This window comes from Bidens hawaiensis, unplaced genomic scaffold, assembly GCF_021521415.1.
Source record: "Bidens hawaiensis isolate Kalapana, Puna unplaced genomic scaffold, B.hawaiensis_p1.1 tig00003356_1, whole genome shotgun sequence".
NCBI lineage: Eukaryota > Viridiplantae > Streptophyta > Magnoliopsida > Asterales > Asteraceae > Bidens > Bidens hawaiensis.
The window spans coordinates 2,085,061-2,099,459 of NW_027491185.1; the positions used below are offsets into that span (position 1 = coordinate 2,085,061).

The following is a 14,399-nucleotide window of genomic DNA, read 5'->3' on the forward strand; positions in this document are numbered from 1 at the left end:
TCATTTGCTCACAATGGATTGCATCAGATTACCAAGAGCATGGAATGCTATCCACCTCAAAAAGTATTTCTTCTGATCAGGATTCATTATCCTGAGAGGATATATTATCCTTAAAGGATCTAGGATCCCTAATGGGTCCGAAGCGGTACTGCATAGTGATAATAGGTTTCTGAGCGCGTTCCATTCTGACGAGTCCCTGGCTATGCTCACTATTGATTTTTCTAACGCCTTTAACAAGGTGGACCAGACGACCCTTCTTAGGAAAGTTAGCTGCAGATGTCCATCCATCTTCCCATGGGTCCAGGTTTTATATGCCCTCCCCGCCTGGTTATATGTGGGGGATAATCATATTGGGGCTTTTACTAGGGTGCAGCAAGGGGACCATCTTGGCCCTCTTCTTTTTGCGTTGGTCCTCCATCCGCTCATCCTTATGGTGCAGGGGACTTGTTCCTTGCCCTTCCATACTGGTATTTAGACGATGACACTGTCATTGGTAAGGCTGAGGAGGTTGCTAGAGCGCTGGGCATTATTCGCTCAAAGGGGGTGTCTTTGGGGCTTAGGCTTAATATTCAGAAAATGGAGATTTTTTAGCATCATGCGATGGTTCGAATAAAGTGTCGGGTTTATTCCCTAGCGAGATTAGCAGGCCTGTGAGGGGAGTTAAACTCCAGGGGGGGGGGGAGGTTAGTCGGGATGCAGGGTTTATTCGGTCATTGGCAACTAAAAGAGCTTTGAGGGTGGTTGAACTTATGAAACGCTTGCCGGACCTGAGGGACCCCCAAAGTGAGCTTCTTTTGTTGCGCTCGTGCATGGGGATTGCTAAGTTAGTGTTTGGGCTCCGAACCTGTCAACCTGAACATGTCAAAGAGGCTGCGTCCATCTTTAATGCGGGCCTGTGGGGCGGGGGGTGGGGTAATTGAAGATATTGTTGTGTGTGGAGGATCGTATTTTGGGGACCTCTAGTGGAGGTTGGCTTCCTTCCCTATGCGTTGAGAAGGCTTAGGAATTTTCTCGGCGGAGGATGTCTCTGCATGCCTTTGTGGCTTCCAGGGCCCAGTCATGGAAATTGCAGGACCACATCTTGCGAAGTGCTGGTGTTATGGAGGTAGATCCTGACTACTCCTTTGCACTTGGTAGTATTTGAATAACTCTCCCGCACCTTGATCTAGGCGGTTTTACTGATAAGGAGACCGCCCCCAAGAAACCTCAACAAACCTTGGCGAGTGCTCTTTATGGTAGACACGCACATGATTTGGAGGAGCGATTCGATATGACCCCAAGACAAAAGACAGTTTTTGCTTGTCTCAAGGGGGCTCATGCCCGGGATTTTTTAACTGTTGTGCTCATTGAAGGTCTTGGGCAACGGATGTCGGCAGTTGAATACAGAGCAATCCTAAATACCACCTTATGATTCCTCTTTTCCTTCCAGATGAATCATGCCTCATTTGTAAAAAGGCTTGTTTAGATAGATTTGGTGAGCATGCCCTCCACTGTATGGAATTGCCGGGATTCAAGCATCGTCACGACTGGGTTAGAGATGTCTTATGGGATGTGCTTAGGCGTGCAGGGATTTCAGCCAAGAAAGAGGCATCTGTTAACTTTCTGACTGATCCGCGAGAGGGAGGATCTACCCTGCGCGTCCTGTGGACGTTCTTGTGTTTGGCTGAGCAGGGGGTAAGCATGCGTGTGTCGACCTCACTGGGATGTTCCCGTTGGTGGGGCTGAGAGACAGTGGCCTCGTTTCGGGACAAGTGGTTTTGAGAGCAAAATCTAGGAAGGTTGCTGAGCATGAGGCAGCGTGTTTGGAGAATCAACACGTGTTCATTCCATTTGCCTTTGGCACATTTGGATCCCTAGCTCCCGAGGCGGTTCGCTTTTTGGAGTGGGTGTAGAAGGTGGCCTACAGTGACTCGCAAAGCCCGAGTCACCCCCTAATTTCTGACTCAAAATAGGTGGCTCTTCACCTCCGAGCATGTCTCTTTTGCTCTGTTTGATTTGACTCATGAACTTGACCTTCTCGATTTTCACAACCATCTTGGCCTTGATCTCCCCGGAACTTTTCTTGAGCCATAGATGTGTTCTACGGCTCCCCCGAACTCAACTACCTCTGTGGCCATGTCCCCGACCATTCACTCGGTCGTATGAAAACGCATATCCACTCCTTTGGCTGCAATCCCGGTCATCTAATCGAGCGAACAACAATCTTCCTTAGTCTTCTTTTGTTCCTGAATCAAAACACAAGCACATCGTTTAAATCAATGCCTTGGTCTAAGCGAACCTTGAATTGAACCCACTTATCCAACCCAAATAATAATCAAAGTTTAATGGCTAAACCAAACATATTAAATCAACAAAGAAAAATAAATCAAACCAATTTTTCTTTTAACACCGCGTAACTAAGAATAAACAAACTTTTTTCTATTCTTTCAATACTTTCTTTTACGTACCCTACCTGCCACCTATTGACCTTTTGTGACAAACCTTTTGTGATCACAAAGCAATCCCTCGTGACCTTTAACTAACCGCAAAAGCAAAAGAAAACAATAGAAAACCGTTCGAAGACTTAAAAGAACTTGCTTGTTCTCCACGTTCACCACCGTCGAACAGAAAAGAACAACCTTGTTGTCTTCCGATCACCTAATCTCGGCCCATGGTCGACCCTTGTCTCGATCACCGACCTCGCCTCGATTATTCTATCACGCCTTGACCGAACCCTCCTTATCAATCACAACTTTGATCGACGTCTTGAGCCTTCGGTTTCCTCATCGATTTCTTGAACTTGGCTTTGATACCAATTCAAGTTTCGGATCGATAATCAAATACAAACTAAACAAATAACTCTTGTTTATATTAATCAGAAAATATGACTCGAAAAACTGATTACAAACCCTAACTCTTGATTACAAACTCTTGTTTATATCGATTTCTTGAACCAACGATTGATATTTAGTATAATAGTCTTTGCGATTCAAACGGGGGATAGCTGCGCAACTTGTTGCTCGCTTACCCATTATCTAGATGTAGTTTGGTTTGTGTTTATATGTGTAAGAAAAACCGTATAGTTTAGTTCTGTTTAATTTTGAAAATACTTGTATGATATATATTAGACATTTGACATTATTAACCTTAAACAACCACACCACTACAAAACGATGGATTTGTCCGTCGATTATTCTTCGTCAGTTAAAACACCAAGTTTTTTTTTAAAACACCAAGTTTTCTTTACTGCACATCACCAAGATCGTACACTCATTTGATAACCCCATTACTTTTTCGCTATTCACATCAATCAATAAATAGTCGTACCTTCTGATTTTATGATGATATATGTAGGAGGAGGAGCTAAATAGAAATGGGGAGCTATTCATAAAGAGAAATCCAAAATTGAAATTGAAGTTGGTGGATGGAAGCAGCTTGGCAGTTGCTATAGTTCTCAATTCCATTCCTAAAGGCACAACTCAAGTTGTTTTTAGAGGCAATTTCAACAAGGTTGCTTATTACCTTGCCCTAGCTCTATGCCACAAGGGCATTCAGGTCATTTTCAATAGAAAACATATGATGTACATGATTAAGATTGATACAATGAGTATAAGTCATACCTAAAAATGATGACAAACCCATTGTAGGTTGCAATATCTAGACCAGACGATTATCAAAAGCTTAAACACAATGTGGAATCGATTGATGATCAACATAACTTGATTCTTTCAAATACGTACTCACAAAAGGTAAACCGTTAGACACACTTACATATTAGTTTTAGTAGTAAATATAAATAAAATAATATAAATGGATGTTTAAAGGTGTGGTTGGTGGGAGATGGATTAAGCGAAGAAGAAGAGTTGAAGGCATCAAAAGGAACCTTGATTATCCCTTAACTCACATTTCCCTCCAAACAAAGTGAACAAAAATTGCTTTTACCAAACTACCCCTGCCATGTTGACTCCCAAACAACTTGAGAATGTTGACTCTTGTGAGGTTAGTAATTAAATTAAACATATTATAACTATCATTATTTTATTAATTAAATTTAAGCAATTAACTAAATTAAGAACTAATTACAAGGATAAGACCCATGTCAGCCTCTAGCATGCATTTATGTCCAACAAAACATTTCATGTGCATTATACCCTTATGCAATTAAATTTAAGATAAATCCGGCTTTATGAAACATAGTTAAATATACAGTTAAGTTTATTAAAAAAAATTTATTATGCATTAATGTACTTATAAAAATGTCACATCATGATAATATAACTTGCTACATGTTTACGGTATTGCACATCTCATTATCTGAATTTAAAGTGTGATTGTGGTACAGAATTGGTTGCCAAGAAGGGTAATGAGTGCGTGGAGAATAGCGGGAATAGTGCATGGCTTAGAAGGATGGAATGTGAATGAATGTGGGAATGAGATGGTCAATGTTGACAAAGTTTGGCAAGCAAGTCTTAAACATGGCTTTACTCCTCTACCCAAATCACTCAACTAAAACTATCTATCACCACTCATTTGAGGCTATCTATATTTTTATGCAACTTAATTTTATCTTATTAAACATATAACACTGTTAATGATATGTAATCGAGAAATAAACCGGCTCTCTTCAAACTTTTATAATGTGTACGTACCTCATGTGTTTTTGTGTGTATGTGAAGCTTGTATAATCGTATTATAGTGGAAATTTGGTGTGTTTTCCGTGTAAATTTTCTCATATTCAGTTCATAAAAAAATTTCATATATGCTGCACTTAACAATATTGTTGCCAAAAACGAGTAACTTTACAGTAACATTTAAAAAACTGGTTAACATTAAGGGGTTTATTTCGAATTGCCAAACTACCAGTTTTTCTTTCTCTTCGTTCAAGTCAATTACATGGAAAATCAATTCTTATCAATTACATGGAAAATCATTTCTTATCGTTTATTTCTTACATATGGAACCTGAAAAGACGACATAAATGATAAATCACATTGTATAAGGAAAACACTATACATAATAACTTGGGCAATAAATGCAAGGTAAGGTTCATACACAAAAACGTGGAGCGCTACACACAACAACAAAAAAGGAGTATCACCGTTGGACATACGGTGGCAGTCAATGTCCGTTGGTAATCACCGATTATTTCACCGCAACCTGTTAAGGATGATGTGTCACTATTATAGATATCGAATTAAAACAAAATCCATGATATTTAAAAGCAAAACAGTTGATAGTCTAAAATCAATACATCCTGAATAATCGAAGTACCTAATCCAATATTCACAACATTACTCCAAAATAAATGATCTCGAACTCCAAGAGTTTCTAAGTTATGACTAACTGGAAATTTGCTCAGCGTTTTCATCGGTTTTCACATAAAACCTCATGAGACGTTCTGAAGCCTTCTTCACCTATGGTTGGCAAAGCAGGAATGGCGGTTTATACTTTATACGAAATATCAAAAAATCATGACCAATATGGAAATGTATTGTAAATTTACCTCATAATCCCAGTTTGTTCTCCAAATCATATATGTGAGGGTAATAGTTTGAGCTACAACACCACCTATCATTCCAATCCATATACCCTATAGAGTAAATCGAAATTATCATAGATGATCTCGCACACGAAAGTAGCATTTTGGGTTTTAAACTTTAAGTTTTAATATGTACCTTAACTTGAAGTGACGTTAAATATCCAAGCAAAACTCCCAATGGAATACCAATCAAGTAAAAGCAAACGAGGTTAACAATTGCTACAGTTGTCTGCATACCAGCTCCAATTGCCACCCCTTGTCACAATATATTGTTTTTCTCAGTTGGTTATTAGCACTAAATAAACTTTCCAAATGAAAGAAATAAGATCTGGACTATTTTACTCATAGCTTTTCAAATTAACAAAATGCAAACAATATGATCATAAATTTGGACAATATTAGAAGTTGACTGCATGTATATTCTACAATTGCATTTGACTTTTAATGGTTGGTTTTTGATCAGTTATTGACCAATGGTTGTAGTTATTGCCTTATTGGTTATGTAAACACACTGACCTTAAACATGGTGGGTTGTGGTCAAGGGGTATATATCATAAACATGGTGAACATAACATGAAAACTTTTTGTAAGCTAGTATGTGTGGGTAGGGGGGCGTTAACGAGTCAAGGTGAGCCCAAGCTAGACTATGCTCGAGCTAGTCTCATTTAACTTACAAGTGCTCGAGCTTGTGTTCACCTCATTTAGAGCTGTATTTTTAAAATTTGTATATACTCCGTAATAAACATTCTTATATAAATATTAATATTATATTCAAAAGGCTCATTTATCAAACAGGCTTATTTTTAGGCTCAAATTCGTTTAAGCTTAGCTTGTTTCGAGCTTTTACCAAGCGGATCTCGAGTAGCTTACGAGCACATTGACTCGTTTACACATCTGCACATGGGTGAACTAACTATATATTATGTATGGAAGGAGTTACCAGAGAGTACAGGATAAATGCCATTCAACAGAACCGAAAAGGAGAGAAGCAAAGAAAGATCTGATACTGCATCTGCAACTCTGTCATCATCCGTAAACAAGTATGCGATAAATTTCCGGAATACCAAACAGAGAACAAAGAAGAACACGCCTATTGTGGCCGAAATTCCCATCACCACTTTGATAGAAAACTTCACAGCTTTGGAGTTTCCTCGCCCTACCTCATTTGCCACTCGGACACTTTATACATGTTAAAGTTGCAATTTAACACGTATCAGCCAAATATACAAAAATAATTCAAAAACATTTTTTTCTATATATGCTTATGCATCACAAGTACCAGTGACACAATATTGGTTTTGGTATGAACTGGCATCATTTATGCAAAGTAAATGTTGATTACTTACCATGCAGCACTTAAGAAACCAAGGCTTATCATGAACTCCCACGAGTTAATGTTCAAGCTGTAAATGAGTTTCAAAATATAAGTTAAGTGTCTTCCAAGATGACCTATAATGGAGAAATAAGACCGAGTACGCGTTGGTACCTAATGGAGAAGGCAGATATTGCCACCTCGGCATTTGGCATGTATCCAGCAAGTAAAACTAGAATAGCATAGTACCATAGCTCCAAGCTACACATCGATAATAAGTCAAAAGAAAGGCGGTATGAATAGTGAGTTTCTCACAAAATAGTGCTACCTACAGTCACAAAAACATACCAAAGCATGACACCAGAAGATATTGAGAGCTTAACAACAGGCAACAGATCCTTAAAAGCAGCAACTGTGAATCCTTTCCAACTATCTGGACACCACCCTCCTAAAACGTATATGAATTCTCCAAAAACAACAGCCCACGATGATATCCCAAGTGCAAGCATTGCACCCGAAACCCCCCAATTGAACTTATATACGAAAAGTAGTGACAAAAGTATATGGAAGACTAACTGAATAGCCGAAAGCCAAGCAACAATGAAGTTCTTTAACTGTGCTTGTAGGTACATTTGTATAGTGAGGCTAAAAACATAGTTATAGACATAAGGGATGAACCATAAAGATATGAATCCACCACTTTTCGCTATCGATTCTTCCTCACCAAAGAGTTTAAAGATTTGGGTGCCAAAGATTAATAGCGGGAGCAAAATGGTCACGGTAACCAAGTCAACGATCCATGACCGTTGCAAGTGAATGCCCATCATGTGGTGTTGGCCGGCTCCAAATGATTGCCCGCAAAGGGTTTCGGTTGCACTTGACATTCCCAACTGTTAATACATTCAAATAATAAGAAAGTGGTCAATATATAACCATATAAGTTGACTCTTTTGACTTAACCTGAAAGTCTATGGTCAACTTACAAGTGTTCCGTTGATAAATCGGACAGTAAGTGTTTGAACAAGTGCGTAGCCCGCGAGATCTGAGCTGCTGACATGGCCAATAAATGATTGGGTGATAACGATAGTTCCGAATGAGGAAACTCTTGCTATGATGCCTGGCAATGCGACCCTCCAAATCTTTTTCGATTCGTCCCATACCCTTTGTTGTAAGGTACCCTCCTGTTCTTCCTCATGTCGAAGAAGCTTTGTATCCACCCCATTATCCATCCTGAAAATTCAGAAACTATTTTAAGTGTTTAATTAAAATAAGTAAAAGTAATTAAAAAAAAATAACAACTTTTTAAAATATAAATTGTTCGTGCAAGACTAAATAAAAACTTAAAAAAAATACAACTAGTCATCTAGCGTGGAAGATTGATTTATTGAACTGGACATATCAAAGTCATATTGTGTACTACAACGCAATTGCATGTTATATGTCTAATTTTGGAAGCATGAATAGTGTGTGCAAGTAATAAAATTGTAACCCAACGAACTTGTAGGTTAAAAAAAGCATGTTCCATGATTTTACGATAGTTACCCAGTAAATAAATAAAACAAGAATACACTAATAATAGTTTTCCTATGGGTCCCACACTCCGCCATAACACTAGGTCCTGCCCTGACCCGTCATTCCTCTAAAGAATTCATAATAAGGATTTCGAAAAACGCTAAAAAACATTTCTAGTCAGTTGTCACATTATAAAAACACTCAAAACTCAGCCAATAAGAAATTTTAAAAACAACTAAAAACATTATCACATTATTCAAGATCCCCCCACACCCCTACCTGGCCCCGCCACCAGCAAAAAGGTACGTTTTTGGTTGCCCTTGTAGAAAAACATCTTTGAAAATTGGAGGAAAAGGACACCCAGGATAGATAGCATTAGGCCATGTGTAAATTTGGAGGGGGACAAGTGACACGTGTCGCCCAGTCTGGAAAATGAGAATTTTTGTTTTACAGGTGTAATGATGTTGTAGCCCAATATATATATATACACACATACATACCACACATAAAATAATAATATTTCCAAACAATGACAGGCGACAAATATTCAAGTGGAGGGGTTAAAAACGCCTCTCTTTTTTTCATGACATGTCAACGTACATTGAAACAGAGGCTTTTTTTGGTTTTTATGCATAGCTGTTAAAGTCCATTGTAATAATTAGATGTTATTCAATTTAAATAAACCAAAAAAAAAAGTAGGAACAGCTGTAACTAGTCCTTTGACCAACCCGTTTACTTATTATCAAAAACATGCAGCCTCTAATTTATCAAAAAACGCACTTGCTTATTGGTGTTTGGACGTTTTGAACAAAAAAGGGGCGTCAAGGCAGCCCCGCCACGGACTCCCTTGGGCAGATTCAACCCCAACTACCACTTAACACATTTTACAAACAATTGGTACAAACCCACCTCACAATTCAAAAATAAACGTTACAACAAAGACTAAATATCAGAACTCAGTCAGTGACTGTAAATTGTAAGCAGGAAATTCAAAGTCAAAGTTATATATACTCATTTTCTAAAGTGAAAACTTGGATTAAAGTTTTAAAAAAATGGTGAAGAACTTACAACAAATTCTGAAAATGAAGCCACAAATGGAGCAGAAACACGTACAGACAGTGAAGGAGTTGGTGTGACCTTTGCACTCTCCTTCTCTATTTGGAACCTATTTTGGTTTTCTTAATAAATAATGTAAGTATCAAAAGAGAACTTAGTAGGTCTGTTCGATGCATCTACTTGTATATTGTTTGGTGAATCTGACGGACACAAATGGGTGGGTCAAGGAACATTTTCTTCGTTTTCATAAGAGTAAATTGACTGCTTTCCTTTTCAAGAGTAGGTCAATTTTGACTTTTGATCATAAATCTAAACATTTAGTTATTTTCTATTAATATATAAACGCACATAATAAATAGACATAAACATATATAAATAAGTAAAATGTTCACGAACATAAGTGAACGTACGAACGAAACATGTGTCATAATACGAACACACATTTTTTGCTCTTGTTCGTTTGTTTATTAAAGAAACGAATATAAATGAACTTCCCATTAAACAGTTCACTGAACGTTTGATCTATTTACATGTCTACATACGGAGTATATTTGCATCTATTTATTTCTTTTTGGGACAAGTATTATGCATGTATCATCCCGAATTTTCTAAGTATAATATTTAATATATTATTTATTTATGATAAAAAATTTTACTTGAGTTAGTAGAGAGATAATAAAATAATAAATATGGAAGATTAAGTAAGCTAATTAGATGGTATTAAATATGGACCAAAAATGAAAGATGCGTCCAAGGTCCAATAGGCCCATGGGCTTAAAGGAGTATAAATACCCCTTAAACCTTAATCCTTTCCATTTCCATCCATCTCTACACCATAGCCTACACCTTAAAAAACACACGTTAAAGCCAAACACTCTCTACTTTAATATATTCAACGATCCAAGACCAAACGAAGTTAGCCGCGCCCAATTAAGGAAAGGAGTTACCATTAACTCTGAAAGGAATCGCTTACAGAGATTCTAGCCCCATTTCCTTGTCATATTTTCGGGGCTGTGTGCATACTCGATGTGATAATCAATACACTTACCTTAAGTGGTAAGTGTATGCCATATAAGATTTATTTGATGTTACTTGAGGTTATGAATGAATGCTAGCTTGTTAATACGTGAACGATCTTTGGATATTACACGTATTGCCAAGAAAGGAAATTGTTAAAAGATGCGATTGTTTTATAAAGTATGTACGAATGATATAGCAGGGCATGTAATAAATTGTATAAATGATAGTATGAAGAAATATATGAAGATATGAAGGTATGAGGTGGGACCAGACCCTTATAATATATGAGAGGATAAGGACCAGGCACTTATAATATCTGAGAGGATAGGGACCAGACCCTCATAATATCTGAGAGTATAGGACCAGACCCTCATAATATCTGAGAGGATATGGATCAGACCCTTATAATATTTGAGAGGATAGACCAAACCCTTATAATATCTAAGAGGTTATAGGGCGAAAGGCTCTAGAAACGCATACATATGTAAATTATGATTAAATATAAAAGTATGAAAGAATGAGAGAAAGAAGGTATATACCTATGTATGCACGGAAGAAAGATAAGCAGGTTAAGTATATAATATATATCTTCGGATGTGTATGTATAAGTATGTGAATGTATTGTATGTTACCTGATTAACTTGAACTCACTCAGCATACGTAGCTGGCGTTTAGTATACACACAAGTAAATAGATTGAAGCAGTTAGCTTGAGGAAGACGCATGGCAGCATCTGAAGGGGCTGGCATCTAAAGAAGGATTTGTCATGATGCTTTTAATAAGCTATCTTATGTTTTGTTTTTAAAGACAAGTTCGAATGTTTTGTAATGAATGTTTGATGTTTATTTATTTCCACGAAAGTTTTAATTAACTCTGATATTTAGAACTGTGTTTATGAGTAAATCCAACGCCAAAGTAGGGTACCGGGACTGGGGCCTTACAAGTTTGTATCAGAGCATAAGTTCGAGAGAATTAAGCATCCTACATGCAATGGGACTTAAGTAAGAAAAGAAAGAAGATGTCAGTTCAATAGAACCATGTGTCACTCAAGCAAGCTAAGTAAAGGTTAAGTATATGATTAATTTCATGTATAATGTAAGAATGTGTAAGGAAGTTAGCTTAATTGCTAGGGATATGAGTGTATGATTATATGAACTGTTTGATTGCCTAACTGTTTAGAAGTAGAACCATCACAAATAGACTCACAAGGGGAAGTGTATAGGACACGGAAAGTAACATGATCAGCTAATCACAGCTGGCCACTATTATTACCTGTTAGCCTTACTATCCTTGTACTAAATAGTTCCTTGAGTGATGATGTTTGTGTTTCCTTATAGAATACGAATGATAGGAGCAAGAGAGGTTGTTGGTCAAGGAGGTCGTACTGGACGTCGTGGTAGGCCACATATTGTCACACCCCGACCAAAGGCGACGGAACATGCCGGGGTGCAACGGATTACCCAAAATACACAAGACACTATTTTAAGTGACAATATTGAATAACTCGTTTAATTTCACAAAATCATAACGTCACATAACAATATTCACACAATAACCATAACAAAACATAGCAAATAATATATTATTCATTTTTGCTAATATCCTAACGGTCTTTGATAGCATTTTCTCCAAGTCTCGAGTCAACTAAAAGCCAAACCTGTAACATTGCATAAAATAAAGTTTATCAACACAAAGGTTGGTGAGCAATTCATAGTTTTGAAAAAATATGTATATAATAGGAAAATTCCACAACTTGTATATGAAACAATAAATAATAGCAATAATTTGGATAAATGAGATCGCTAATAAGAATATATTAACGACACCGTCTATAAGAGAATACCAAATAGATTCGGATTTTTGTATGAGATCGTTAATAAGAACACATTAACGACACCGTCTATAAGAGAATACCAAATAGATACGGATTCTGTATGAGATCGTTAATAAGAATACATTACTGACACCTTGCTATAAGAGAATACCAAATAGCTAAGAATTTATGAATCAACCCTCCAAAAGCGGTAAACACATTAGCATATAAGCATGTAAGCATAGAGCATTAATTTAAGTAAAGTATACAATAAAGTTTGTGGTTTAAGACTCAAGTTTAAAGCATTTTGAATAATATGCAATAGCACCCCCAAAACGAAAGATGGAAAACAGGGTATGAAAATACTCACGTTCAAGTAATAAACTTGAAAGATTGGTGATTTAAAGATTAACCGGAACTACGAGGTTTAACGAGCGAAGCCTAAATAAAAGAAAGTCTTGAATTGGGAAGGTTGTCTTGAAAGTCTTTAAATAAAATAAATGTTGACAAATGTAAACAATTAAAGTTTAAGGTTTAAAATGTAAATAACTAAGAAATTATAGCAATAGTCCCTTAAAAATATAAGTTTGCTCAAAACCTGGTTAAAGTATCTAGCCTTAATATTTACTCAACCTATGTTAAGTAATAAGGTGGGTAAAAATGCAAGAATACAAATCCCTTTATAATATAGATACTAAAACGGGTTTAACGAGTGTTCGGGTTGTTGGTTCGGGTCTTGAAAATTGGTCAAACCCAAAGTCAACTTTTCAAAATAATAAATGTTATGAGATAACTCGATAAAATTTAAGAAGACTTAACCAAGTATGTAGTTCTATTGTTTTAGAACTAACAATGTCCGTTAAGCGAGTGTTCGGTTTTGTCGGTCCAAACTTTGTTATGAGATCAAGTTGGATCCAACATTTCCAAGTACTTAAGAAAATATTTAAAATCAGTTTATAAAGTATTTTTAAAGATAAATACAAGTCTTGATAGCTAAAAAACACACTTGTGTGTCTTAAGCGAGTAAAATCGATTTCGTTCGGTTTCTATCTCGCAATAAGTTCATGAATGGTTTCCATATGCCCAAATATCAAAGAAATTGTATAATAATTTTTAAATGAAGATACTTAAGTTTTACAACCAAAAAGTTAACAATAAAGTCTTTAAACGAAAGTTCAGTTTTCGGTTCGGATCTTGTTTCGGGTTAAGACCGAGGTAAGATTCTACAAACCCATAACCATAGAACTTATAAAAATGATTTTAGAAACTTAAATCTAACATAAAGCATGTTTAAACAATTATTTAACAAAACTAGTAAACAAGTTGGGTTTACGGTTTAGAGCTATTTACGGTTAAACCGAGGCTAGTCTCTTCAAACCCATAACCATAGAACTTCATAAATATGATGTACAAACTAAAATGAGCATAAGTTAAGCATGGTTAGTATGTATAAACAAGTTATATAAGTATATATATATCAAGGACTACGAAAGTCCTCCATGAAGCCTTGCATTACGAGGCCTGAAACTCAACCGACTGAGACCTGAAAAGTGACCACCAAAGGTAACAAGGGGTGTATATTATATATATGTTGTGCCATAAGCTTCAAGTATTAATTAAGACTAAGTAAACTAATTAAAATGCAAAACTTGACCAGTTTAACTTTTGAAAGTCATACCTTCAAGAACAAAGAAAAACAACTTTAAAGATCCTTGAATTTGAGTGAGGAAATGGTCTTTGAATTTCACATACCAACAAGCTTTCGTTCACATTCAAGATATACATAATTAACATATAAATCACACATGGCATACAATTGCCATTTAAGGTAATGTATTAACTATCACATCGAGTATGCACACAGCCCCGAAAACATAACAAGGAAATGGGGCTAGAAACTCACCTGAATGCGGTTACGTTCAGAGTTAATGGTTATTCCCTTCTTGATCTGTGCATGACTAATTGTATAACAATTACACGTATGAATTAACTATCACTACCCATATTGTCTTTCTAGTTTAATTATTAACCACAACGAACGGGGCGACAGCCCCTAGCAGGGTCCAAGGGGCAGAGCCCCTGGCTGGGGTTAAATTATTATTAACTGTCTTAACAGATTTTCCATTAGGATTTTAAATTATTATTTTATTCTCTATATCTTTCGCTATA

General features: G+C 36.6%; 1 protein-coding gene and 1 pseudogene across 3 annotated transcripts in view; one reads left to right on the plus strand and one right to left on the minus strand.

Moving 5' to 3' along the window:
- The window catches only part of LOC143623276 (very-long-chain aldehyde decarbonylase CER1-like), a 38,757-nt pseudogene extending 34,249 nt beyond the window's left edge, over positions 1 to 4,508 (plus strand). Inside the window, exons 7-10 of the transcript XR_013151861.1 lie at positions 3,334 to 3,534; positions 3,627 to 3,728; positions 3,804 to 3,978; positions 4,322 to 4,508. The product of XR_013151861.1 is annotated as a very-long-chain aldehyde decarbonylase CER1-like (transcript). The remainder of the gene's footprint in view (positions 1 to 3,333; positions 3,535 to 3,626; positions 3,729 to 3,803; positions 3,979 to 4,321) is intronic.
- Positions 4,509 to 5,136: 628 nt separating this feature from the next.
- Positions 5,137 to 9,487, minus strand: LOC143623279 (protein DETOXIFICATION 24-like). 2 transcript variants are annotated; one of them, XM_077094227.1, is made up of 9 exons: positions 9,411 to 9,487; positions 7,814 to 8,075; positions 7,179 to 7,720; positions 7,005 to 7,091; positions 6,865 to 6,921; positions 6,459 to 6,697; positions 5,655 to 5,773; positions 5,483 to 5,569; positions 5,137 to 5,393 (listed from the first exon to the last, which is right to left on the minus strand). In XM_077094227.1, the coding sequence occupies exons 2-9, from the start codon at positions 8,057 to 8,059 to the stop codon at positions 5,319 to 5,321; spliced, it is 1,452 nt and encodes a 483-aa protein (XP_076950342.1). In that variant the 5' UTR covers positions 8,060 to 8,075; positions 9,411 to 9,487; the 3' UTR covers positions 5,137 to 5,318. The 2 variants fall into 2 exon arrangements, with proteins under 2 accessions (XP_076950342.1, XP_076950343.1); XM_077094228.1 differs by having other exon boundaries at positions 7,814 to 8,060; positions 9,411 to 9,457.
- Positions 9,488 to 14,399: the final 4,912 nt, after the last annotated feature.